Here is a 25,233-nt window from a genome sequence, read left to right on the forward strand (position 1 = left end):
ATCATCTCACTTATATCTACCACAATCCTGCAATGTGGACCTGGCATCAGCTTAACCAGACTGAACTCTCAGAGATGAGAAAATAAATGGGACCAGTGCAATGGCTCAGTCGATGAGAGCCAGCACCAATTTATTATTATTTATTCTAAGTTTTAACAAAAGTTGAACTGAAAACGGAAAATTTCACAAAATGTGTCAGGTCTGCTTGCTTTAGGATTAAGAGCAGAGAAGTGTTCTGAAGGAATTGTCTGCAGTGGCCGTCTGGAACACATCAAGTCAGGTGTTTAGTTCAGGAACAGCTCTGCAAAAGCCAACAGTAACCCCAATCTCACCATCCAGGAGTTTTCCCATGCCATTGTTCCGTGGCTCCCAGTCTCTTGGTGCTGGTGTTGCCTCACTCGCATGGTGGACCCTGGAGCCTCCATGGAGCACTGGAGGAGTGGAGTTTGGTAAGAGGTTGCTCGTTTGCCTGGAGTGTTGGGACTTGTTCCGTCCGTGGGCCGCTCACCAAGGAACAACAAGCGGTGATTGGCTGAGTCCGCCTCAATTCTGACCAGTTCGTACTCAGTGTGAGGGAGCTGAATGCCCAGTGCCAGGCAGCCATTGGTGTGGGTGATGTCCTGCTCCTGCCCCAGTACCCACGAGTCCACCATCCCGCAGGATCCACTGGCAGAGACGTTTAACAGCAAGTTTGTGGTCATATCCAAAGGCGTCACCCATGCCCGCCTTGCCGTGAATGCAAAGTCAGTGCCCCCCCCTGCCCCGGTGGAGGGGGTACCCTTGCTGTAGTCACCCCAGGCACGGACCAGAAACGTGGGATTCCTGCAGGCTGGGTCAGAGTAGTGTGTGTAGTGACCCTCCCAGGTGTGGCTGCTGTCGCGAAATACAAAGTACCTGGTGAGGAAGAGGACAGCAGGGCGCCCCTCGCACACCCGGCTTGCCCACTGCCCACCCAGGTGGGCAGCGACCTCCTGTTGGGCGGGCAGGATGGGCGGGTGATGCTCATCCGCCCGGTAGACGATCTCACAGGCCACACACGGGTGCACGTGATGCTGTGGAGCAGAAAGGGGAGAATCTCCATTAGTAAATGTGAGCAAAATAAATAGTGAAACCACTCTGAACATCTGCAGTTAGTCAGGGTTCACCATGCCATTCACAGGAATAATGTTTTGTCCTCAATGTGAGGAGAGCTGTTAATGAGGAAATTAGAACACAAATCATTAAATGTAACAAAGCAGGTTAATAAGGACATAACATTGCAAATACAGAACTGGGGTTCGTTTCTGGAGGGATAGGATGGAAAAGCAGAGAAATGATGTTAACCTTATATGGAACTTTGTTCAGATTACACTTGGAGCCTGTGAACAGTTCTGGTCTCAATATTACAAAAAGGGTCTAGAGGCATCAAAGAAGATGCAAAAAGATTCATAAGGATGATACCCAAGAGGTTGTAACTACTTGAAAAGACTGAATAGCCTAGGACTCTTTTCTCCAGGAAAAAAGAAAGACTTGCATTTACATAGCACCTTTCAGAACCACTGGGGTAAACTCCCTTGCTCCCCCCAGAAATAGTACCCTGGGATGTTTTAGGTCCATCTGAGGTGAAAGATGGTTCCTTAGTTAAACATCTCATCCAAAAGCAGCACCTCCAACTGCATAGCGCTCCCTCAGTGCTGTATCATCAGTGCCAGCCTAGATTACATGCTCAAATCTCAGGAATGAGTTTTAAACCCATTATCCTCTGGCTCAGAGACAAGAGAGCAAGCTAGCACTGAGCCACAGCTCAGACCTCAATGGCACTGTGCGCTATTGTAGCTGTAAAGTGAGAGTCAGTGCCTGGAAGATGAGCTTGGGTGTAGTTGATGCAAAGAGGACACATGCCGAGCTTCACTCCCGCAGTGCAAGTGCCACCTGAAAGTACAATGGTTCCAGATTGAATTCTGTGGAGGAACCACCAATTCAGCAACTTCACAAACACAAGATAGTCCATAATGTGTCATGTTTTTATAATGATACAGACACCAATCACTCATAAGGGTAATGGGTGGAATCGTCCCAGATTTACACTAAGTGCGGTAGCAGGTGGGAAAACGATGCTTTACCCTCCGGCCACAATGGCAGGTTTTCATGCCTTATTGTCCCATTCCTGGCGCGTTCCACCTCATTATTAATTCATTCCCAGGAAACATGCTGGGCCCCTGGTGGGGCAGCCTCCAATTCGCCTGCCCCACCGTTACCTCAGTCCTTCAGTAAACTGGGCGCCATATTTGAAGGCTGCCTCTGCGCAAAGCTGGCACTCTTCAAGGGATGGGAAGCTGAGGGGAACTGATCACCACCAAAGGAAGGAAACATGCTGCCCCCAGATTTAGTGACGCCTCCCTCGAGTGCCTTCTGGACAAAATGCAGGCCCACTGCAATATCCTCCACCCCAGCTCTGGGCGAATGTCAGCAAGCAAGGTGACAAATCCAGTATGGGAGATGGAGGCAGTGATGGTCAGCACCAACGGCCAGCAAAAGAGGACAGCCACCCAGTGCAGGAAGGGAATGAATGATCTCCTCCGTTCTGCCAGGTTAAATCACTCTTCTCATCACTCTCAACTCTCACACTCTCAAACCCATCACACATCCACAGGGATCTCACTCACTGCCTGTTCAAGGAGCATCACCAGTCACTCTCTCACACTCACCTTCATCTGCCCTGAGGATCATGTCCTCATCCCGTCCAAGCCACCACTCAGCACCCACACATGCCAGGTATACTTATCATCTGGCCTGGCAGGTGTCCTGCCTACACTCTCTCCATCTGTATTCATGCAGGACAAGCTGGCTCACAACAAAAGGGGGAGGTTGCAGACTGGTGGAGCAATGCCTGACATCAAAATCCTCACAGACTTTGAAAATAGAGTCATCCAACTGGCCGGTGAACATCTCGACGGTCCTGTGCTGACAGTGAGGTCGACCGTGCTCTACTAAATGAGGACCTAGCAGTACATCATCCATCAGACAACCATTCTGAGAGATGTGTCCTCTTTCTCAGGTCACTGCCATGCACTAATCTCTCCTTGCTTTCGCAGGCACATCTGGGAAACAACCGATGGGGTCCACAACCCAGGTTCTTAACTCAAGCTCTGAAGAAACCTCAGAAGAAAAATCTGATGACACCCTCATTGAAGACCCGTCACAGTGTTCACCCACACCCTTCACCAGTGCAGAGACACACACCTCAGTGGGACTTAGCTTTAGAGTAGCCTCGGGATCACAATCTGGTGAGCACATCGCACTGTCTGATCCACAGCAGGCGGCAGCAGGGGCTTCCCTGGTGTCCGGCACTCGGAGGACTGCTGGAGGCCAGAAATCTGCTAAGTCTGATTCAGATGATGAGCCTCTGGACTTGGTCATGTCACAGTTGCTGGAGCTGCAAAGGCAAGCTTGGGAACATCAGGAAGGGATGTTCACTGCACTTTGCAGATTGCAAGGCACGATGGAGGAGTCCGTCCACCTTTACTCTGAAGTGATAGTGCCAGTATGGCAACACACCGAGGCCAACACTGGTAGGATGGCAGCTGCCGTAGAGCACTTGGTCCTGGGCATTAGTCCTGCAATGCTGCATAGGCTGAACTCCATCACTGATGCCATAGTTGGACTCCAGCCGTGTCAACGCAAGATGAGTGTGGGGTAGATCGATCTCACTCCAGCTTACCCTTTGCCTCAAGGAGTCAGCCTGGGGCCCTTGGGCATCCATAGGGAGGAGGATCAGCAGGTGCACACTCTGGGCCCATCCACCCAGGCGACTCCGGGAGTGTCTGGCCCATCCGAATCCTAACTTCCTGTGACACCAGCAAATCCAGCTCCACAGGCTGAGGAGGGTGCCACTGCCACACAGCAGAACCGTGAAAGCAGGCCGGGGCCCTCCAGGTCTCAGCTCTCCAGAGGATTTTCATCAAGGTCATCACAGACAGTGCATCACAGTCAGCAGGCTGCCTCCACCTCCGCTGTGGATGTCCGAGGAGCACCAAGACGTAGCGGCAGGGTTAGGAAGGTTAAGAAGATGTAATTGCACAGCCTGGGCCTGGACATTAATCACTTGTACGTTATGTTGACTATTGTAACTAAACTCCCAACAATGTCTATGGCTCTTTGCTCTGATGAGCAGTGATTGTGTCAGCCTGAAGTGAAACCTTGGCTCCTGCACAAGGTACAGACAGGTGTCTCAGTCCAGGCCCTCTTTCCTGTGCTTTGTGCAACCTTCCCCATGCACTGAGGATGTGCCTTTGCTGTCACTGGACACATCAGTCATGCCTACACCTCGATGGAGCTTATCATTGCTGCCAGGATGTCCTGGCCAGCGACACAGAGTCCCATCCTTCCTCTGTGTGCTCTCAGCACCTTGAAGTGGGGCTGGCCCCTCATCTCATCAGCATGTGTGTCCAGTGACAGTGTGTCCTGAAGGGGTCAGTTCACGTAGGATGCCATAGGATCAGGAGAAGTTAAAGTTTCCCCACTGCATCTCCATATGACCCTGTTCACAGGACGCAAGCGAGGCATCAGCCAGACAGGAGTCAGACATTGACATGAGCTATGTGAGGATCAATGGAGTGTTCCCACTCCATTGTCGTCATCATTGTCCGGGAATGTAGGAATCATGGGCATTCGCTGCGTCTCCCTGACAGGAACCTTATCACAGAGGCTACTCGTGCTGCTGTCAGCCAGACAGGAGTCAAACGTTCACAGGTGCAATGTGAGGATCTATGGTGTCTCCTCACTGTATGTCGTCATCATCCTCCATGAATCTAGCAGCTGTGAGGGCCTCCCAAGCACACCTGCCTTGTCTGGACAGTGCGATGGCCTCATCGTTGTCATCCTCGCCTTCGAGGACCTCCTCACCCTCATCCCCGTTGGTGTCCTGCTCATTGGGGGAGATGTGCAGCTCCTCCATCTTCTCCTCAGTCAGTTCCTCTCCCTGTTGCAGTGCCAGGTTGTAAAGGGCGTAGCGGGCGACGACGATGTGTGATACCCTCTGTGGACTGTATTGCAGGGCTCCAGCAGACTGGTCCAGGCACCAGAACCTCATTTTCAACATTCCGATGGTTTGCTCCACCAAAGTGCGAGTTGCAGCATGAGCCTCATTGTACCTTCGCTCTGCTGCAGTCTGAGGTCGCTGCATCATCACGGGTGTCATCAGCCACGTCCTCTGCGGGTAGCCCTTGTCCCCGAGGAGCCATCCCTGCAGCTTCTGTAGACCCTGGAAGATGTCAGTGATCTGACACTGAGACCTGCTAAGGATATAGGAGTTGTGGGCACTGACAGGGAACTATGCGCAGACCTGTAGGATGCATTTGAGGTCGTCGCACACCAGCTGAACATTCAGCTAATGGAATCCCTTGCAGTTGATGTAGTAGACTGCTTGTTGCCATGGAGATCTGAGCGCCACATGAGTGCAGTCAATGGCACCCTGCACCTGTGGAAAACCTGAGATCTGGGCAAATCCAATCGCTCTTGCATCCTGGCTGTCCTGGTCCCGGGCAAAATGCACAAAGTTGTGTGCCCTTGCGAAGATGGCATCCGTGACCTCATGGATGTATTTGTGGGTGGAGGCTTGTGATATCTCACAGAGGACACCTGTGGAGCCCTGAAAGGAGCCACTGGCATAAAAATTGAGCTCCAGGGTCACTTTCACAGCCACTGGCAGTGGATGCCCTCCATGTCCCCTGGCGCCAAATCCTGCAGCAGGTGGCAGATGTGACCGATCAGTTCCTTGGACACGTGCAGTCTTTGGTGACACTGGTTCTTGGTCATCTGTAGGAACGACAATCACCATCTACAGACCCTGGGTCTAGCTAGGCGCCGACCAGTGATGGTTCGCTGTCGCTCTTCAGCGGCGTGTGCAGGAGCCCCAGCTGCTCCTTCTTCCTGAGGGTGCTGCTCCTCCCTCTGTCCAGCCAGGCACCTCCGTCACTCTCCTCTCCTTCGCCTCCACTCTCTGTACACCACGAGGCATACAGCTAGGTCACCAGGCTCCATATTCCTGATGTACTCCTCCTGCAAGATGAAAGAGAGAAATGCATGGGTTAGCTTGGGTGCTCTAAGGAACCCTGCTGGTCAGTCTGAAGACCCCTTAATGCACCCGGAGAGTTCTGGCCACTTCTTGGATGGCCAGAGATTAGTGCGCTGCATGGCTGCCCAAAACCCCACCCACCTCCGCCCCACTCCACCTGACCGATTGGCAGCAGCTTTGCCTACTGAACTGCATACTATGCTCTCAGCTCAGGTGCAGACATTCTCCTAACCCACACTGCAAGGCTGCACTGTTAGCTTGAGCCATGGAGGGGACTGGGCCAAATCTGAATGATGACATTGCAAGAGGCTGTGAGCGCCTCCACCAGTGGCTGCCCCATGGCCAACTTTCGCATGGGGATTGTACAATTTGCCCAGTCGTCCAATTGTTCTGCAGCCCACTGTTTGCAGTCTGTGTCCAAGGGGTGAAAAGCTCTGGAGCACTTGTGGCATTTTCAGGCCTCTGCATTGCTTAGTGAGCAGATAAGCTAGAGGCCTCACTCCAAGCATGTCAATGTGGCTGTGTCTGAACCGTCTCAGCTGCAGAGGAATGGTCACTTTATACAAGATTACCCTAATGCATGGCCACTTCCTTCCTCCCCCCGAGACCTCACATGCGCTGGTGCACTACAATCAGACTGGGCTGCCTTGCCACCACCCCCCCAACAATTTGCCTCAGATGCAGTGCAGCCTTTGCCCCACCAACTCGCCCCAACCACAGTGCTGCCCCTGCCCTGGCACCGCATTGTCAGACAGCTGGGAAAAAATGACTTGCCTGTGCCCTCGCCTGAATACGTGGTGCCTCAACCTTGAAGTCCAACAGGCGACCCTCACAAGTTCTGCGCAACATTACCGTGTGCTCACCTCTGAGTTCTCCTCGAAGCTCAGCTCACCAGGTGTACGCCTTTTAAACGCTGTTGTGAAACACGTCGGCGTGCAACCACACCGATGTGCCCAGATGATTCAGCGTTGGGGGATGTATCCAGCAAGCAGGGATAATAATGATATGCAGATGTATTATATTGACGTTCCAGACATTCGGCGGTGGGAAACATGGCCCACCATTGACGGGTGGAGCGGACAATCGCAAACTGGTTTCATGACATTGTGAAACCAATTTTTGGCCTTCCTGCCATATTGTCCGCTCACTCCCTCCATGATGCCCGACACCAATGGGGATGGTAAATTCCAGCTGTTGTTTTCATTTATTAAGTCTAGGCACATGTGAACAGATATACATGGATATAAAGCCTGAAAACATCAGAGCTGTGCTCTGATCTGCTCACAGTCAAAAGTGAAACTAAGACTGGATCACATGATACACTTCCCTTCTAGTGATGTCATGCTCCTATCCCTTAAAGCATATTACAACATAATGAATCCAATAGAGAATTTGGGAGAAACTTCTTTACTCAGAGTGCTGATAGATTCAGAACAGAAAACTAGTGACTCAAAACTCGGCATTCTTGAGGGGCTGTGGGCCATCAGCAACAGCAAAATTGTATACAACCAAAGGGACACTTGGCTCCTGACCTCAACACAGTCTTGATCCAAACATTGACATAAGTGCTGAACTCAAGGGTTGAGGTGAGAGTGACTGCCATTTGTCCAAGTGTAGCATCAAGGAGTCGTGGTAAAATTAAGTCAATAGGGATCAGGGACTAAACTTTCTACTGTTGGAGTCATGCCTAGCACAAGGAAGATGGTTGTGGTTCTTGAATGCCAATCATCCCAGTCCTGAGACAACGCTGCAGGAGTTCCTCAGGGTAGTGTCAGAGGCTCAACCAGCTTCAGCTGCTTCAGCAATGACCTTCCCTTCATAAGGTCAGAAGTTAATCATTGCTGATGATTGTATAATGTTCAGCACTATTCACAGCACTATTCACAACTCCCCAGATACTGGAACAGTCCATGTCCAAATGCAACAAGGCCTGGACAAAATTGAGGCCAGGATTGATATGTGGCAAAGAACTTCCATGACACATTAATGGCAGGGAATGATCATCTTCAACAAAAACTACTTCCCCTTGGCAGCCAATGGCATTACCATCGTTGAATCCCTCACTATCAACATCCAGGGGGGTTACCACTGACCAGAAACTGAACTGGACCAGCCATATAAATACTGTGGCTACAAGAGCAGGTCAGAGGCTAGGAATTGTGACTCACCTCCTGACTCCCCAAAGCCTGTCCATCACCTACAAGGCACAAGTCAGGAATGTGATGGAATACTCCCCACTTGCCTGGATGAGTGCAGCTCCCACAACACTCAAGATGCTTGACAACATCCAGGAGAAAGCAGTCTGTTTGATTGGAACCCCATGCACCACCTTAAAAATTTCCTCTCTCCATCACTGGCATAGTGACAGCAGTGCGTACCATCTACAAGACGCACTATAGTAACTCACTAAGGCTTCTTCAACAGCACCTCATAAACCTGTGATCTCTACCACTTACAAGAACTTGAGAACACCACCACCTCCAAGTTCTTCTCCAAGTCACTCACCATCCTGACTTGGAAATATATCCCTGTTCCTTCACTGTTGCTGGGTCAAAATCCTGGAACTCCCTCCCTAACAACACTGTGGGTGTACCTACACCACATGGACTGCAGTGGTTCAAGATGGTGGCTCACCACCACCTTCTAAAGGGCAATTAGGGATGGACAATAAATGTTGGACTTGCCGGTGACACTCACATCCCATGAATGAATAAAAAAAATCAGGACAGCTCCTGCACAGACTAAAACTCCCTCTACATTGTCCCAAACAGTACCAGCACAAGTACAGCACATGATAGAAATAGATTAAAATTCCCACTGCAAACCTCCATCTAACATACCCAGGGCAAGTACAGCGTGGGTTAGATACTGCGTGAAGTCTCCTCTACCATGTCCCATCACTCCCAGAGCAGGTACAGCACGGGTTAGACACAAACAGGAAAGGCTGCATGGGTTCCTTCTGTATCGTAAACCTCTGTGGTTTTCAAGGTTTTTCATCTAGCAATGTGGGAGCAATTTAACCGCATACCCTAGAGGAAAGGTCAGTATCTGCAGCAGTAACCGGAACAACACTTTGCATTAATGTAGCACCTTTATGCAGCAAAACCTCCCATTGGGCTTCTCTGTAGCTTAATCAAAAATGAGGAGACTGAACCGGATTTGATACTGAGATATTGGGACCAGTGACTAAAAGTGTGGTCAGGCTTGAAGGAATGTCTTAAAGGAGGAGAGAGATGGAGAAGTTTAGGGAATTCCAAAGCTAGGGGCCTGGGCTGATGAAAGCATGGGCATCAATGGTGGTGTGAAGGGGGCAACCCACTTCATCACCTCATTGCTCCAGCTTTCTGATTTGAGGAAGATTCTTCTATTTCCCTTAACTCCACTTTTTAGTGTCTGCATGTGCTTCACACAGTCTATACTGACTCTCCATGTCTCAGAGACCCACCAACCTGACGAGATATGCCAGGAGACTAAATGCTGGGGCTGTTTGTAATTTTTAAAGTATATTCACTAATGGGATGTGGGCATTGCTGACTAGACCAGCATTTATTGCCCATCCCTAGTTTCCCTCGAGAAGGTGGTGCTGAGCTGCCTTCTTGAACCGCTGCAGTCCATGTGGTGTAGGTACATCCACAGTGCTGTTAGGGAGGGAGTTCCCCTAATGGAGCCATCCCTTAGAAAAGGAGAGCTGTAATAGTCCTTACCCAGAAGAGCCCCGCTACTGTAAGAGCTGAACTAACCCCTCAGTTATGGCTCTTCTCAGCTCATATTAAGTCCGCGCTGATTCAACAGGCCCAGCTCACTCCCTAAACCTCTCCAACTTTCTCTGCTCCTTTAAGATGCTCCTTGAAACCCACCTCTTTGACCAAGGGTTAGACACTCCTCCTAACATCTCCTTTGCCTCAGTGTCCATTTTGGTCTGGTTACACATCCATGAAGCACCTTAGGACATTTTCTTTGTCAGATGCATTAAACCAACACGAGCAGTTGTGGTGAAGACATGCCATGTGGTAACATCTCCACCATTTGAACGTTTTCATTGCCTCATGTCTGGGTCTGTTGTAAACTAATTGATGGAGAATGATTAGTCAACAACTCCATTAGAGTTGTATCTTGCAACCAGCAGGATGGTAGGAGAACTGGGTGAACCTAGGTCTGTTCCCATCTGCGAAAAGATGGAGCTTGGAGTTGTTTTCTATAGTGAGGAAAATCATGATGAAGTTTGATAGGGTCAATGCAGAGAAGATGTCTCCACTTATGGGAGGGGGGTTCTTCCAAAACTAGGGGCAATAAATATAAGATAGTCACTAATAAATCTGATTAGGAATTCATAAGAAATGTCTTTATTTGAGGGGTGGTTAGAATGTGGAACTCACTAGCTCATGAAGTGGTTAAAGCAAACAAAGTAGCTCCATAACAAAAATACCTGGAAAAACTCAGCAGGTCTGACAGCATCTGCGGAGAGGGATACAGTTGACGTTTCGAGTCCGTATGACCCTTCATCAGAACTAAGACATATAGAAATGAGATGAAATGTAAGCTGGTAGAAGGGGATGCGACAGGAGAGCTCGATAGAGGGCCAGTGATAGGTGGAGGCCAAGAAGAGACTGCCAAAGATGTCATAGACAAAAGGACAAAGGGGTGTTGATAGTGGTGATATTATCGAAAAGATGTGCTAATGAGGACATTAAGGGAAGCAAGCTAGTGGCAGATGGCCCTAGTGTGGGTGGGGTGGGGGGAAGGCATCAAAATGGGCTAAAAGGTGCAGATAAAACAATAGATCGAAATAAATTTAAAAATAGGAGGGAAAAGAAAATAATATAACGTAAAAAAAAAGATAAATTATTGGAAAAAGGCAGATCAGAAAGGGAGTGGGGATGGAGGAGAGGGTTCATGATTTGAAATTGTTGATCTCAATATTAAATCCGGAAGGCTGTAAAGTGCCTAGTCGGAAGATGAGGTGCTGTTCCTCCAGTTTGCGTTGAGCTTCACTGGAACATTGCAGCAGGCCAAGGACAGACATGTGGGCATGAGGGCAGGGTGGTGTGTTGAAATGGCAAGCGACAGGGAGGTCTGGGTCATGCTTGTGGACAGACCAAAGGTGTCCTGCAAAGCAGTCACGTAGTCTGCGTTTGGTCTCTCCAATGGAGAGGAGACCGCATTGGGAGCAGCGAATGCAATAGACTAAATTGAGGGAAGTGCTAGTGAAGTGCTGCTTCACTTGAAAGGGGTGTTTGGGCCCTTGGACGGTGAGGAGGGGGGGAAGTAAAGGGGCAGGTATTGCACCTTCTGCGGTTGCATGGGAAGGTGCCGTGGGAGGGGGTTGAGGTTGAGGAACAGCACCTCATCTTCCGACTAGGCACTTTGCAGCCTTCCAGACTTAATATTGAGATCAACAATTTCAGATCATGAACTCTCTCCTCCATCCCCACCCCCTTTCCGATCCCCCTTTTTCCAATAATTTATCTTTTTTATGCCATATTTTTTTCTTTTCCCTCCTATTTTTAAATTTATTTCGATCTATTGTTTTATCTGCACCTTTTAGCCCATTTCGATCCCTTCACCCCCCCACCCCACCCGCACAAGGGCCATCTGCCACTAGCTTGCTTCCCTTAATGTCCCCATTAGTACATCCTTTAGATAATATCACCACCGTCAACACCCCTTTGTCCTTTTGTCTATGACATCTTTGGCCGTCTCTTCTTGGCCTCCACCTATCACTGGCCCTCTATCGAGCTCTCCTGTCCCACCCCCTTCGACCAGCTTATATTTCATCTCATTTCTATATGTCTTAGTTCTGATGAAGGGTCATACGGACTCGAAACATCAACTGTATCCCTCTCCACAGATGCTGTCAGACCTGCTGAGTTTTTCCAGGTATTTTTGTTTTTGTTCTGGATTTCCAGCATCCGCAGTATTTTGCTTTTAGCATAGATCTATAGATGCATTTAAGTGGAAACTGGATAAACACATGAGGGAGAAAGCATCGGCTGCTGGCTGAGATGAAGTGAGTTGGGAGGAGGTTCATATGGAGCAAAAGCACCAGCAGAAAGCAGTTGGGCTGAATGGCCTGTTTCTGTGATGTAAAATCTCATGCAATTGCACATGTTGAAATGTAATGGGTACACGCACACTTACCAAAGCCGCCTGCAGAGGGCGCTGATAGCCAGTAGGTCGGTGGCGGGTTCTCTGAGCCCAGTCGGTATGAATGTCTCCCAGGAAGAGCTCTTTGACCACCCGCTGGTGGACTTGCTTCTCTACTCGCACCAGGCTGAGCTCGTGCATCGCAAACCCGAGGCTGGTTGTGCAGTCATAGCCGGCCCTGGCGTTCAGGATCTCGTAGGTTGCTCCCGGCGACCAGACTCTCCCGAAGCGGCCTAAGCTGCCGCATGAGTGGTTCAGCCTGTCCAAGGCGGCCGCCATTGTCGGCCCACTGTAGAAGGCCATGGAGACTTGGTGCAGACGGTAGCTGGCCTCAGTGGCCCCGCGAGTCACCCAGGACGCCTGGCGCAGCCGAATCCTCCCTTTGATCAGCAGGGTGTAGGCAGGTCTCGTGCATTGATGGTCAGTATAATAGAACTGGTAGGCTTTAAACATCCCGCTCAGGTAGAACATGTAGGATCTGGTGATGAATTCAGGCCCAGGACGCACCTCACACCTGGCAGAGGGAGTTCGCAAAGAATTACATACCCATGTCGTAATTCACACCGTCTCGCCTGTGCTTTCTCACCTACAATGGCCCCCAGCCCAACAGTCACTCCATTTTAAAATTCTCATTTGTCTTTTCAAATGCCTCCATGGACTTGCACCTCACCATTTCTGACTGTAATCTCTGCCTGCCCTATAGCCCTCCCAGATCTTTGAGCTTTTCCAGTTCTGATCTCTTACACATTCCTCATTTTCATTGGCACAATGTTGGTGGCCGTGCCTTCAGCTGCCTGGGCTGTAAGCCCTGGAATTCCTTCCCTAAACCTCTCCACCTCGCCATCATCCTCTCCATTAAACTGCTCCTTAAAACCTGCCTCTTTCCTGTCTTAGTAACTCCTTATATGGCTTAGTGTCAACCTTTTGTGATAACACTCTGCCTTGAGACGTTTTACTACATTAAAGGTGGTATAGAAATGCAAGTTGCTGTTGTTAAATGTGGCATGGATATTAGAGGAGGTACACCTTCCCTCTTTGAAGCCTGGTGTTTGACTAGACACCAGGAACCATAAGCTAAGATGTAGTGCTCTATGCTGCTCTATACTGACTCATCAGGTGTCCTCTCACTCCCAGCTGGCCAGTTCCTCATGTTCAGGAGCAGACAGTGAGTGCTCGGAAGCCATTCTTAGAATTACAGACATTACAGTTTGTCCCAATTCATCAGTATTGGTATTTATTCTTCGCTTGAGCAGTTGTTCCAATCCCACTGTTTTCCCATCGCCCTTTCTCCCCTTTTCCATTATTGCAAGGGGGATGGAGTATAACAGTTTGAAAGGATTGTTACAACTGTACAGTGCATTGGTGAGACTGCGCCTGGGGCACTATGTACAATTTTAGTCTCTTTACTTAACGACAGATATACTTGCATTGGAAATAGTTCAGAGAAAGTTCACTGGGCTGATTCCTGGGAAGGAATGTGTTTGTTTTATGAGGAAAGGTTGAGCATGTTGGACCTAAACTCACTGGAGTTTAGAAGAATGAGAGGTGATCTTATTGAAGCATATAAGATCCTGAGGAGGCTTGGCAGGGTAGATGCTGAGAGGATGTTTCCCCTTGTGGGGGAATCTAGAACTAGGGGACACAGCTTCAAAATAAGAGGTTTCCCATTTAAGATGGAAATGAGGAGGAGTTTCTTCGCTCAGGGGGTCAATAATCTTTGGAATTCTCTTCTCCAATGAGCAGTGTAGGCTGGGTCATTGAATATATTCAAGGCTGAGTTGTGACAAGTTTTGATCTGCAAGGGAGTCAAGGGTTATGGGGACAGGCAGGAAAATGGAGTTAAGGCCACCATCAGGTTAGTCCTGTTTTTATTGAATGATGGAGCAAGCTCAATGGGCCAAATGGCCTACTTTTTTTTATTCATTCAAGGGGTGTGGGCTTCGCTGACTCAGCCAGCATTTATTGCCCATCCCTAATTGCCCAAGAGAAGGTGGTGCTGAGCTGCCTTCCTGAACTGCTACAGTCCATGTGGTGTAGGTACACCCACAGTGCTGTTAGGGAGGGAGTTCCAGGATTTTGACCCAGCAACAGTGAAGGAACAGTGATATATTTCCAAGTCAGGATGGTGAGTGGTTTGAAAGGGAACTTCCAGGTGGTGCTGTTTCCATCTTTGTCCTTCTAGATGGTAGCGGTCGTGGGTTTGGGAGGTGCTGTCTAAGGAGCCTTGGTGAATTCCTGGAGTGCATCTTGTAGACGGTACACTCTGCTGCTACTGTGCGTTGGTGGTGGAGGGAGCGAATGTTTGTGGATGGGGTGCCAATCAAGTGGGCTGCTTTGTCCTGGATGGTGTCAAGCTTCTTGAGTGTTATTGGAGCTGTTCCTTCTTATAATCTTATGTTCTTACAATCAACCAATCTTCTCACATATTCTTAAATGTTCACATGCTTCAGGCACCATCTACAGTAGTGCATTCCACAGTCTCATAACCCTCTGTGTCCTGATCGCTGTCCTAAATATCTTTTATGTAATCTTATATCAATGTCCCCTCATTGCGTATCCTTAACAGTGTGCTCAGATCTACTCTGTCCAATGCTGTCATTATTTTAAACACCTCAATCAAATCACCCCACAATCTCCTGTTCTAATGTCTGAAGTCAATTCAGACATGGGAGGAATCACAGCTGAGCCTCATACAATCCACACTCCAAGTCAACATAAATGTACTTCCCAGAATTGAGTCAGTAGATTCGTGCTCAAGGACGGAAACTCTGACTGAATTTCAAAGCCAGGGAGACAAAATGGGTTGTAGCCGCTTCAAGAGCTGGATCAGATGAGATCGGCTCAGTATTGCAAGCAGATGGAGCAGGGACACCAGGGACTATGTAACACTTCACAACGCACTCAGCTACAGAGGGAGAGGGCAGTGCTGTTCACTAGTCACAGAGACCAAAGTGAAGAAATGGTGGGATGTATTCAGAAAAATGGCACACACTGTGACTACCTCACATGTCACACTGTGATTACTCAACACATCACGCTGTGACTACCCACACATCACACTGTGACTACCCACACATCATGCTGTGACTACCCACACATCACACTGTGACTACCACACATGCCACACTGTGACTGTCCCACACGTCACACTCTGACTACCCACACATCACACTGTGACTACCACACATGCCACACTCTGACTACCCTACATGTCACACTGTGACTACTCAACACATCACGCTGTGACTACCACACATGCCACATTGTGACTACCCCACACGTCGCACTGTGACTGCGCCACACGTCACACCATTACTACTCAACACATCATGCTGTGACTACCCACACATCACGCTGTGACTACTCCAGACGGCATACTGTGATTACGCCAAACATCACACTGTAATTAGGTCACACTGTTACTCCTGATGCGTCACACTGTGATTGGCCCACACGTCAAACTGTGACTACCCCACACATCACACTGTGACTACCCCACACTTCACACCTCGTTCACTCTACACGTCGCTCTTCATACACCCCACACGTCACACTCTGACCACCCCACACTTCACACTATGACTACCCCACATGTCAAAATGTGATTACCCCACAAGTCACACTTCGTTCACTCCACTTGTCACACCATGACCACCCCACACGTCAAACTATGACCACTCCACACATCACACTGTGACTATTCCAAACATCACACTGTGACTAGTCCTCATGTCACACTGTGACTCCCTGACGCGTCACACTGTGACTCCCTGACGCATCACACTGTGATTAGACCACATGTCTAACTATGACAACCCCACACGTCACAGTGACTTCCCCACACGTCACACTATGACAATGCCACACATCACGTTATGATTGCCTTACACGTCACACTGTCACTACACCATATGTCATATTGTAACCACCCACACGTCACACCGTGACTACTCCACACGTCACACCGTGACCACCCCACACGTCGCACCGTGACCACCCCACACGTCGCACCGTGACCACCCCACACGTCGCACCGTGACCACCCCACACGTCGCACCGTGACCACCCCACACGTCGCACCGTGACCACCCCACACGTCGCACCGTGACCACCCCACACGTCGCACCGTGACCACCCCACACTTCGCACTGTGACCACCCCACACATCGCACTGTGACCACCCCACACGTCGCACTGTGACCACCCCACACGTCGCACTCTGACCACCCCGCACGTCACACTGTGACTGCCCCACTTGTCACATTGTGACCACCCCACACATCACACTGAGAGTAGACCACTTGTCGCACTGTGACTACTGCACAAGTCACACTGTGACTACCCCACACGTCACTGTGACTACCCCACACGTCACTGTGACAACCCCGCACGTCACACTGTGACTGCCCCACCTGTCACACTGTGAGCACCCCACACGTCACTGTGACTGCCCCACCTGTCACACTGTGACCACCCCACACGTCACTGTGACCGCCCCACACGTCACTGTGACCGCCCCACACGTCACACTCTGACTACCCCACACGTCACTGTGACCACTCCACACGTCACTGTGACCGCCCCACACATCACTCTGACCGCCCCACACATCACTCTGACCGCCCCACACGTCACTGTGACCGCCCCACACGTCACTGTGACCGCCCCAAACGTCACTGTGACTGCCCCACACGTCACTGTGACCGCCCCACACGTCACTGTGACCGCCCCACACGTCTAACTGAGAGTAGACCACTTGTCGCACTGTGACTACCCCACACGTCACACTCTCACTATCCCACATGTCACATTGTGACTACCCTTGAGTTCACATTGAATATGGGAAGCATTTATTTTAAGACGTGTACATTCCTGCTGTACAGTGTCTTGCATTAAAATACATTGAGAGACAATTCATTTTGAAAATGTCAGGCTAAATTGCCATTTTGGAGATTAAAAGCAGCTGATGGAATATATCAGACTTTACCCAGTGCATCGTGAACCTTGTGGTGGAACAGGTGAACTCTATCATCAACTCCCCATTTACACGTCATCTTGAGGGAATCTGAGAGGTGTCAGCTGTGGCTCAGTTCATAGCACCCTCGCCTTTGAATCAGAGGGTTGTGGGTTCATGTCCCACTCCCGGAAAACCAAGAACTGTGATTGTACTTGAAAGAGTTGCAATCTGTGACTGTTGATAACTCGAAAGAGTTTGAGGGAATCTGATCTGTTTTCCACCCCCCCAACAGCTGTTGTTTCTCTTACCCTGTGGAGACCCAGTGCCCCTCCAGCCTGGGTGGAATGATGGTTGTAGTCCTGGCTGCATCCTGTAGGTGTCGCAGTTGATGCTGGCACGGAGGTTCCCAGTGCAGCCTCACTGGCTCAGCACTGAGCAGCCCTGGAAATGATGGGAAGAAACTTTGAGAGCAACACTGGGGTGTCAGCTTGAAAACAATACGTCAGCCATAGCTCATTGGTTACAACACTCTTGCCTCTGAGTTAATAAGTCAGGGATTCAAATCCCACCTCAGAGACTTGAGTACATAATCTGAGTCTGCAAACTATATTGACTTGTAACATATAGAAATAGGTTAAGCGGGTGGACTAACATTTAGCAGATGGAAAGTGTGAAGTTGTCTACTTTGGCAGGAAGAATAGAAAGCAGTATACTATTTAAATGAAGGGAGACTGCAGAATGCTCTGGTACTGAGGGATCTGGGTGTCCTTGTATATGAATCACAAAAAGTCAGCAAGCAGGTACAGAAAGTGATTAGGAAGACAATGGAATGTTGACTTTTATCACAGGAGAGATGGAGTATAAGAGTAGGGAAATCTTCCTAAACCTGTACAGGGCATTGTTGAGACCTCACCTGGAGTACTATGCACTGTTTTGGTCACCTTACTTAAGGAGGGAAGGAGGGCTATACTTGCACTGGAAGCAGTTCAGGGAAGGTTCACTCGGCTGATTCCTAGGATGAAAGGGTTGCCTTACAAAGAAAGGTTGAGCAGATTCAGCCTAAACTCATTGGAGTTTAGAAGAATGAGAGGTGATCTTATCGAAACATAAGATTCCGAGGGGCCTGACAGGATAGATGCTGAGAGGATGTATTCTCTGGTGGGGGTACCTAGAACTAGTAGGCATATCTAGAACTAGTAGGCGCAGTTTCAAAATAAGGTGTCTCCCATTTAAGACTGAGATGAGGAGAAATTTCTGTTCTCAGAGGGCTGTTAGTTTTAGAATTCTCTTCTTGGAGAGCAGTGGAGACTGGGTCATTGAATATATTCAAGGCTGAGTTAGATAGATTTTTGATTGATAAGGGAGTCCAGGGTTATGGTAGGGGGTACACAGGAAAGTGGAGTTAAGGCAACAATCAGATCAGCCACGACCTTATTGAATGGCGGGGCAGGCTCAAGGGGTCTGACTGGCCTAATCCTGCTCTTATTTCTTATATTATGATCTTAATTCAGGCACCACAATGCAGGACTAAGGGAGTGCTGCCCTGTCATATGGTATGTTAAATAGAAAACCTGAATGACCTCTCAGGTAGATATAAATGATCCATGGCACTATTTTGATGAAGAGCCAGGAGGTTTCCATGAAGTTCTGGACAATATATGACTGTCAAACAACATAAAAATCGGATATAAAAACAAAAAAACTGCGGATGCTGGAAATCCAAAACAAAAACAGAATTACCTGGAAAAACTCAGCAGGTCTGGCAGCATCGGCAGAGAAGAATAAAGTTGACGTTTCGAGTCCTCATGACCCTTCAACAGAACGGCTATTCTGTCAACTTTATTCTTCTCCGCCGATGCTGCCAGACCTGCTGAGTTTTTCCAGGTAATTCTGTTTTTGTGATAAAAATCGGATAACCTGATCATAATCACATTGAAGTTTGTAGGAGGTTGCTGTGTGCAAATTGGCTGTTGTGTTTCCTACCACAGTGACTACACTTCAAAAGCTACTTCATTATGTGTGGAGCACTTTGGGATATCCTGAGGTTGTAAGAAGCGCTAGAGAAATCTAAGTCTGTCTCTCTTTAAATAGTCCTGTGTGTGGCCCATGGCTATTGGTATTTAACTCGTCAATGAGCCAGACACAAGGCACACCTGCCTTTTGTGGATTTGAAGAGCAACGCAGGATTGTCCCCTCACACCCCCTCCCCATTACTATTAACCAATGAGTTGCTGATTTCCCTGAGCTAACAGGATGAAGCATCAATCCCTGCCTGCTGTTCATTTCTCTGATCTTTGCCAGGGCAGGAGTTGGCCCAGTACCCCAGTACCTGGGATTGGAAAGGGAAGTGTCAGGTATGGCTTCCTCTCCTGATTGATCTCCAGGAACAGCCTACTAAAGGAAGCCAGGGGAGGACAGAGACAGGGTCAGGTGTGAGGCCATCCACGGTTGACCCTCATGCCTGGATGAGACTGAAGAGCTGATGTGGAAGATGTTGGTCACTGCTCTACTCTCGTCCTCTGACCATCCCTCACCTTTAAGACGCACTTCCCTCAGTTAGATTCTGAGTGCTGTTTCTTAGCATGATTCAATGCACTAAACTGACTGACAACAGGTCTTTAAGAGAAAAAAGTTGAGGGTGCTGGGGTTTGATCCCCTGATCTGTGACTGAGTTCAGCTGTAGCTCACTGTCCAGGGAAGAAAAAGCTCAGGGGCAAGATGCCACGCACTACAACCAGATAAACTGGCAATGAGCCTATTATCCACAGCCACCTTTCAAGCTTTCTCTCTCCCTTTCTGTTTCTGCTTCCATTGTCTGTCTCTGCCTCCCTTCCTCTCTATCTCTCTCACAGTGTCTCACTGTCTTTGTCTGATTGCCTCTCTCTCTGACCCTCTCTCTGTTTCCCCTACTTTCTGTCTTTCATTCCCCACCTCTTTCTCTGTTCCCCAACCCTCTCTTGCTCTCTGTTATCCACCCTTCTCTGATACCCCTAGCTCTCCCTGTTCATCACCCCCTCTCTCTGTTCCCCCCCCTTTCTGTTGTCCCCCTCACACTCTCTCTCTCCTCTCTGTTCCTCCCCTCTCTCTCTCTCTCTCTCTCTGTTCCCGACCCCTCGCTCTCGCTCTCTGACTGTTTGCCCATCTATCTCTCTCTGTTCCCCACCCCTCTATCTCTCTGTTTCCTCTCTCTCTCTCCCTCTCTCTATTCCCGACCCCTCTCTCTCGCTCTCTGGCTGTTCACCCACTCTATCTCTTTCTGTTCCCCACCTCTCTCTCTCTCTGTTCCCCCTTCTCTCTGTTCCTCCCTTTCTCTGTTTCCCACCCCTCTCTCTCTCCGTTCCCCTCTCTGTCTGTTCCCTGTCCCTCTTTCTCCCTCTCTGTTCCCCACTTCTCTTTCTCTCTCTCACTCTGTTCCCCCCTCTCTGTTCTCCCTTGCTGTTCCCTGCTCCTCTCTCTCTCTTCCCCCTCTGTCTCTCTCTCTCTGCTCCACACCCACCTCTCTCTCTCTATCTCTGTTCCCTTACACTTTCTGTTCCCCCCTCTCCCTCTCTGTCCCCCCTCTCCCTTTCTGCCCCCTACCCCTCTCTCTCTCTGTTCTCCACCTCTCCTTGTTTCTTTGTTCTTCCTTCTCTGTTCCCCGCCATTCTCTCTCTTTCTCTGTTCCCCCTCTCCATTCCCCACTCCTCTCTCCCACTCTGTCTGTTCCCCCGATGTTCCCCGCCCTCCCTCTCTCTGTTCCCCACCCCTCCCTCTCTCTCTAATTTTGTCTCTTATACCCAAATGTTGCAGCAGTCAGTACTCACCAGGAAATGTTGCTATGATCCAGACACTCAGGTTTAGCTTTAAAAACCTCACCAAAACCATTTCTAATTCTTGAAGTGAAAGATCTGTAGAACTCCCAGTGATGGAAATGAACCAGATTCACGTCCCAGTGCACAGCAAGCAGAGAGTGAGAAGGTATTGATCTCTGGGTCAATGATCTTTGAAGGTAAAGTGTTGCAGCTCTCTGTTAACTACCCATCATTGTGCAGTTTCTGGATCCACATCAAACAGACAAAGCACAGGGAATCTGCAGGGTGCACTTTTTTCCAAAATGAGAGACTCTTTAAAGATCCCTGCCTGAGTTGTTGAAATGGGAGTGCAGGTACTAAACTCCAGCCCTGTGAACGTACTGAGAGCAGTCACAACGTTCAAACTGAGGGGAGAGGGGCGGAGACACCTGCTGCTTGTTAGTACCTGTCACTCCCACAACCAGTCAGTGCGCATCGCTCCTGTCACTAAAAGCAGGAGAATAGCCCGTCCACTTCATATACAAGTGTGCGCCATTTGATCATTTAAGTATATGCCTCTTGTGCATCGTCCACTCCCTTTGGCTCACTGTTGGCAGCCGTGTCTTCAGCATTCTAGGCCCCAAGTCTGGGTTTCACTCTGTCACGGAAATTTCAAACCCTGGCCCATATTCCATGAAGGAGGAGGCCAGAATGCCATTTAATGCATAAATGATTCCTTTCACCTTTGGAGCAATCTTGAGTTAACAATTACAATGAGCTTCCTCATTAATTAACACTTGACATTTACATTATCACATTTAATAAAGAAAATAGCCCCAAGGCACTTCAGAGAAACACAGTGTAAAATAGTCACCAAGTCATTAAAGAAGGAGGGATGGGCCAAAAGCTTGGTCAAAAAGCTAGTTTTCAAGAAAAGCTTTAAAGGAAGCCAGACTGGTGGAAATAGCTTTGTCTGGAGGTCAAAAATGGACCGTGTCCACAGGGACACAATGTACAAACCTCTAGCTAAAGGGGGAAGAAATGTGCCCAATGTCGCCCTCATCCTGCTGGCCACCTTTGTGTGCGGCTGCATCAAACAGTGCGTAGAGCCTCGGTACGCAAACACCAAGTGTCACTACGTGCTGAAGATCCACCTGCCCCTGCTGTTGCGAATGATGGGTCTGGCCACACTGCCACAGAACGCTTCAAGTAGTTGTACCATCTCTCCCTCATGGAAAAATTTATGCAGAGAAACACCTTTGACCACAAGTCCGTCAGGCAGTGGTCTGCATGTAATGTCTGAGAGGCCCTGAGAGAAAAGGAGGTGGTGGATCCTGTCGGATGGTTCCCTGAGGAGACTGTCATAGTCATTTGGCAGAATGCCTCATCACCAGGACTTTCAAACAAGCACCAAGATGTAGCTTGCCTGGTGGTGAGAAAGGACCTCCCTGTCAGATCCTTCCTATACACCCGGAGTCTCACCCCCTGTGCACATTGCCGTTGAGATGGCTGTGGTAGGGGAGAGACCATTGTCCACCTCCTTGTGCAATGTGCCTTTGCGAAGAAGGCCTGGAGAGAAATGCAATGGTTTTTGTCGAGGTTCATTCTGTGATGCAGAATTATGTGCTCTATGGGCTATTCCCAGGGACACACACTGAGACAAACATCAATTGCAGCTGGGGGATCATCAACTCAGTGAAAGGCGCTCTTTGGGTCTGCCCAAAACTTGCTGGTCTTCCAGTACAAAGAGTTGTCCATGACCAAGTGTTACAGACTGGCACATTCCAAGGTCTAGGACTACATGCTGAGGGAGGTACTAAAGCTTGGGGCAGCTGCTGCAAAGGTGCAATGGGGAAATGTCGCTATCTGATCTTTCAGCCATAATAAACCAAGGGGCTGGAAACTGTATGGATCCCCTCGGGCTGTGTGTCTCACATTGAGTGTGTACAGCAAATATTACATGTATTGCAATTGTACTGAAGCACCTCAGAGTGCAACATGACGATGTAGAAAATGTGAATATCATTGCATTTTGTGATGGCCATTTTGAAATATTTTGTAATGTTCTTTTAGATTTTTTATGAATAAAGTATATTTTTGCAAAAAAATGAAAATAGAGTTGCCGACCCTGGAGTCTCCAGGAATTAAACACTAATCTCAGTTCACTGCTGCGAGTAACCCAGGAGACAATTCATAGGGGTATTCTTTGAATACCTTTGTTGTGAAAATATTGAAGATGGGGGGTAAAGGCTGTTTGACTGACAGGTATTAAGGGGAACTGATAGGCTAGAATATGAGCATCTATTTTCACTGGTTTTGGAGTCTAGGATTACAGGGGGTATGGTCTTAATTTTAGAGCCAGACATGTTAGGAGTGAAATTAGGAAACACTTCTACACACAAACAATGGGCGAAGTTCAGAACTCCCTTCCACAAATGGTAACAGACACTAGGTCAATTATTACATTTAAATCTGAGATTGATAGATTTTTGTTATCCAAAGTTATTAAGTGATCTGGGGCAAAGGCAGCTATATGGAGTTTGGTCACCAAATCAGCCATGAGCTCACTGAATGGTGGAACTGGCTGACAGGGTTAATTGGCTTACTCTTGCTCCTAGGAACATCCTGAGGTCATATAGTGAAGCACCCAGCAGCATGTCACCCATAGCTCAGTTGGGAGCAATCTTGCCTCTATGCTATGAGGTCCTGGGTTCAAGTCCTGTTCCTGGGCTAAAGCACAAAAGTCTGCTCAGTGCAGTACTGAGGAAATACTGAACTGTTGCAGATGCCCTGTCTTTTGGATGCAACATTTAAACAGAGGTCCCTCCCATCTGTCTGCTGGGGTAGATGTTAAAGATCCCATTGCACTATTTCAAAGAAGAGCCGGGGAGTTATCCCCAGAGTCCTGGCCAATATTTATCTCTCAATCAACATCACAAAAATAGATTATTTGGTTACTATCACAATGCTGTTTGTGGGAGCTTGCTGTGCACCTATTAGCTGCCACGTTTCCTGCATTTCAACAGTAACTACACCTCAAAAGTAGTTTATTGGCTTGTTATTGCATAACCGATAGTAAATGCTGAGTTGTTCAAATCCCAAATGGAAACTTGAAACAACTGCCACAACTTGTTTTGCAATTTGTATAAATTTCAAGATGCATGCCCTGAATTCAGTAGTAATAAGACCACCAAGACTTATAAGTTTTTACAAAGCTAGATTAAACATTTATTATGTTTAATAAGAGAAATGATTTTAAACACATACATAGATCTACAAATTACTGCTATGATAACTTCTAAATCCCCTACTTAATCTGACTCCCAGTTACACTTTCATTAAGGCAACCATAAGACATATAGATTTTAAAAGACACAGGCAAGGTGACACACATTGCCCTGAACCAGTTGAATTCAAAGTGAGTTTTCATAACTTTAGTTCTTTGAAAACAGCAGCTTGAGGCACAGATGCTGAAGGCTTTTCACAACATCCCAGAAATAGTTGTAAATCAGGAAATGGAAGGGAGGGAGGAACTCAAGAAAATTACAAATCACCAGGGATGTGGTACTGAGCAAATTGTTGGAGCTATGGGCTGACAGATCCCCAGGTCCTGAAGGACTTCATGCTAGGGCCTTAAAAGAAGTGGCAAGTGAGATAGTTTAGATCTTAAAAATGCCTACCCTTACACACAGCCTTCGTTTCTTTATACATATTTTCCCCTTTGAATGCAAATTCCCATTGTTTCACTATGTCTTTGGACTTTACCTTTCTGATAATAAAAGTTTCTCATAGCACCAGGTTTTACCAGCAATCTTTGGGGAAAAATAAACACACTGTTTCTGAACTTCACCTAGCTAGGTGACACATTTCACCCCTCCTTTGAAAACAATCTCGTCTGGTTTATTTAAAAATGCAAATGTCCTTTTACACCTTACATTCTAAACTTCCCCCATGTTTACCATATTTACATCAAAGCCTTCAGACCAGCTGCCTTTAATCCAATTAAGTCTCTCTCTCTCACACACACACACATATACAGACACAGATACCACTAGTTTACAATAAATTCCAATAACACTATGAGAATTATTATATTTTCCTGACAGGCTGTAAAGCGCTTTGAGATGTCCAGTGGTGATTTTAAAAATGCTATATAAATGCAAATCTTTCTTCTTTTATAACTACTAAACAGAAGTGTTCCAATAAAATTAGAAAAAAACGTATTTCTTAAGGGCCCTTTAATTTTCCATCCTGGCAAGAACCAGGAATAAATCTTTATTTCCTAGAGAGTCTGGGACAAACCCGCG

At 48.2% G+C, this 25,233-nt stretch overlaps 1 protein-coding gene across 1 annotated transcript in view; it reads right to left on the reverse strand.

The window, feature by feature from the left end:
* Window positions 1-215: 215 nt before the first annotated feature.
* Window positions 216-25,233, reverse strand: part of apcdd1l (adenomatosis polyposis coli down-regulated 1-like) — a 29,527-nt gene continuing 4,509 nt past the window's right edge. The window contains exons 2-4 of the mRNA XM_078556242.1: window positions 17,465-17,643; window positions 12,194-12,713; window positions 216-1,052 (exon numbers count right to left, since the gene is read on the reverse strand). Of these exons, the coding sequence (XP_078412368.1) occupies window positions 285-1,052; window positions 12,194-12,713; window positions 17,465-17,643 (1,467 nt within the window). The 3' untranslated portion in view covers window positions 216-284. The remainder of the gene's footprint in view (window positions 1,053-12,193; window positions 12,714-17,464; window positions 17,644-25,233) is intronic.

Source organism: Cetorhinus maximus, chromosome 13 (assembly GCF_964194155.1).
Source record: "Cetorhinus maximus chromosome 13, sCetMax3.hap1.1, whole genome shotgun sequence".
Lineage (NCBI taxonomy): Eukaryota > Metazoa > Chordata > Chondrichthyes > Lamniformes > Cetorhinidae > Cetorhinus > Cetorhinus maximus.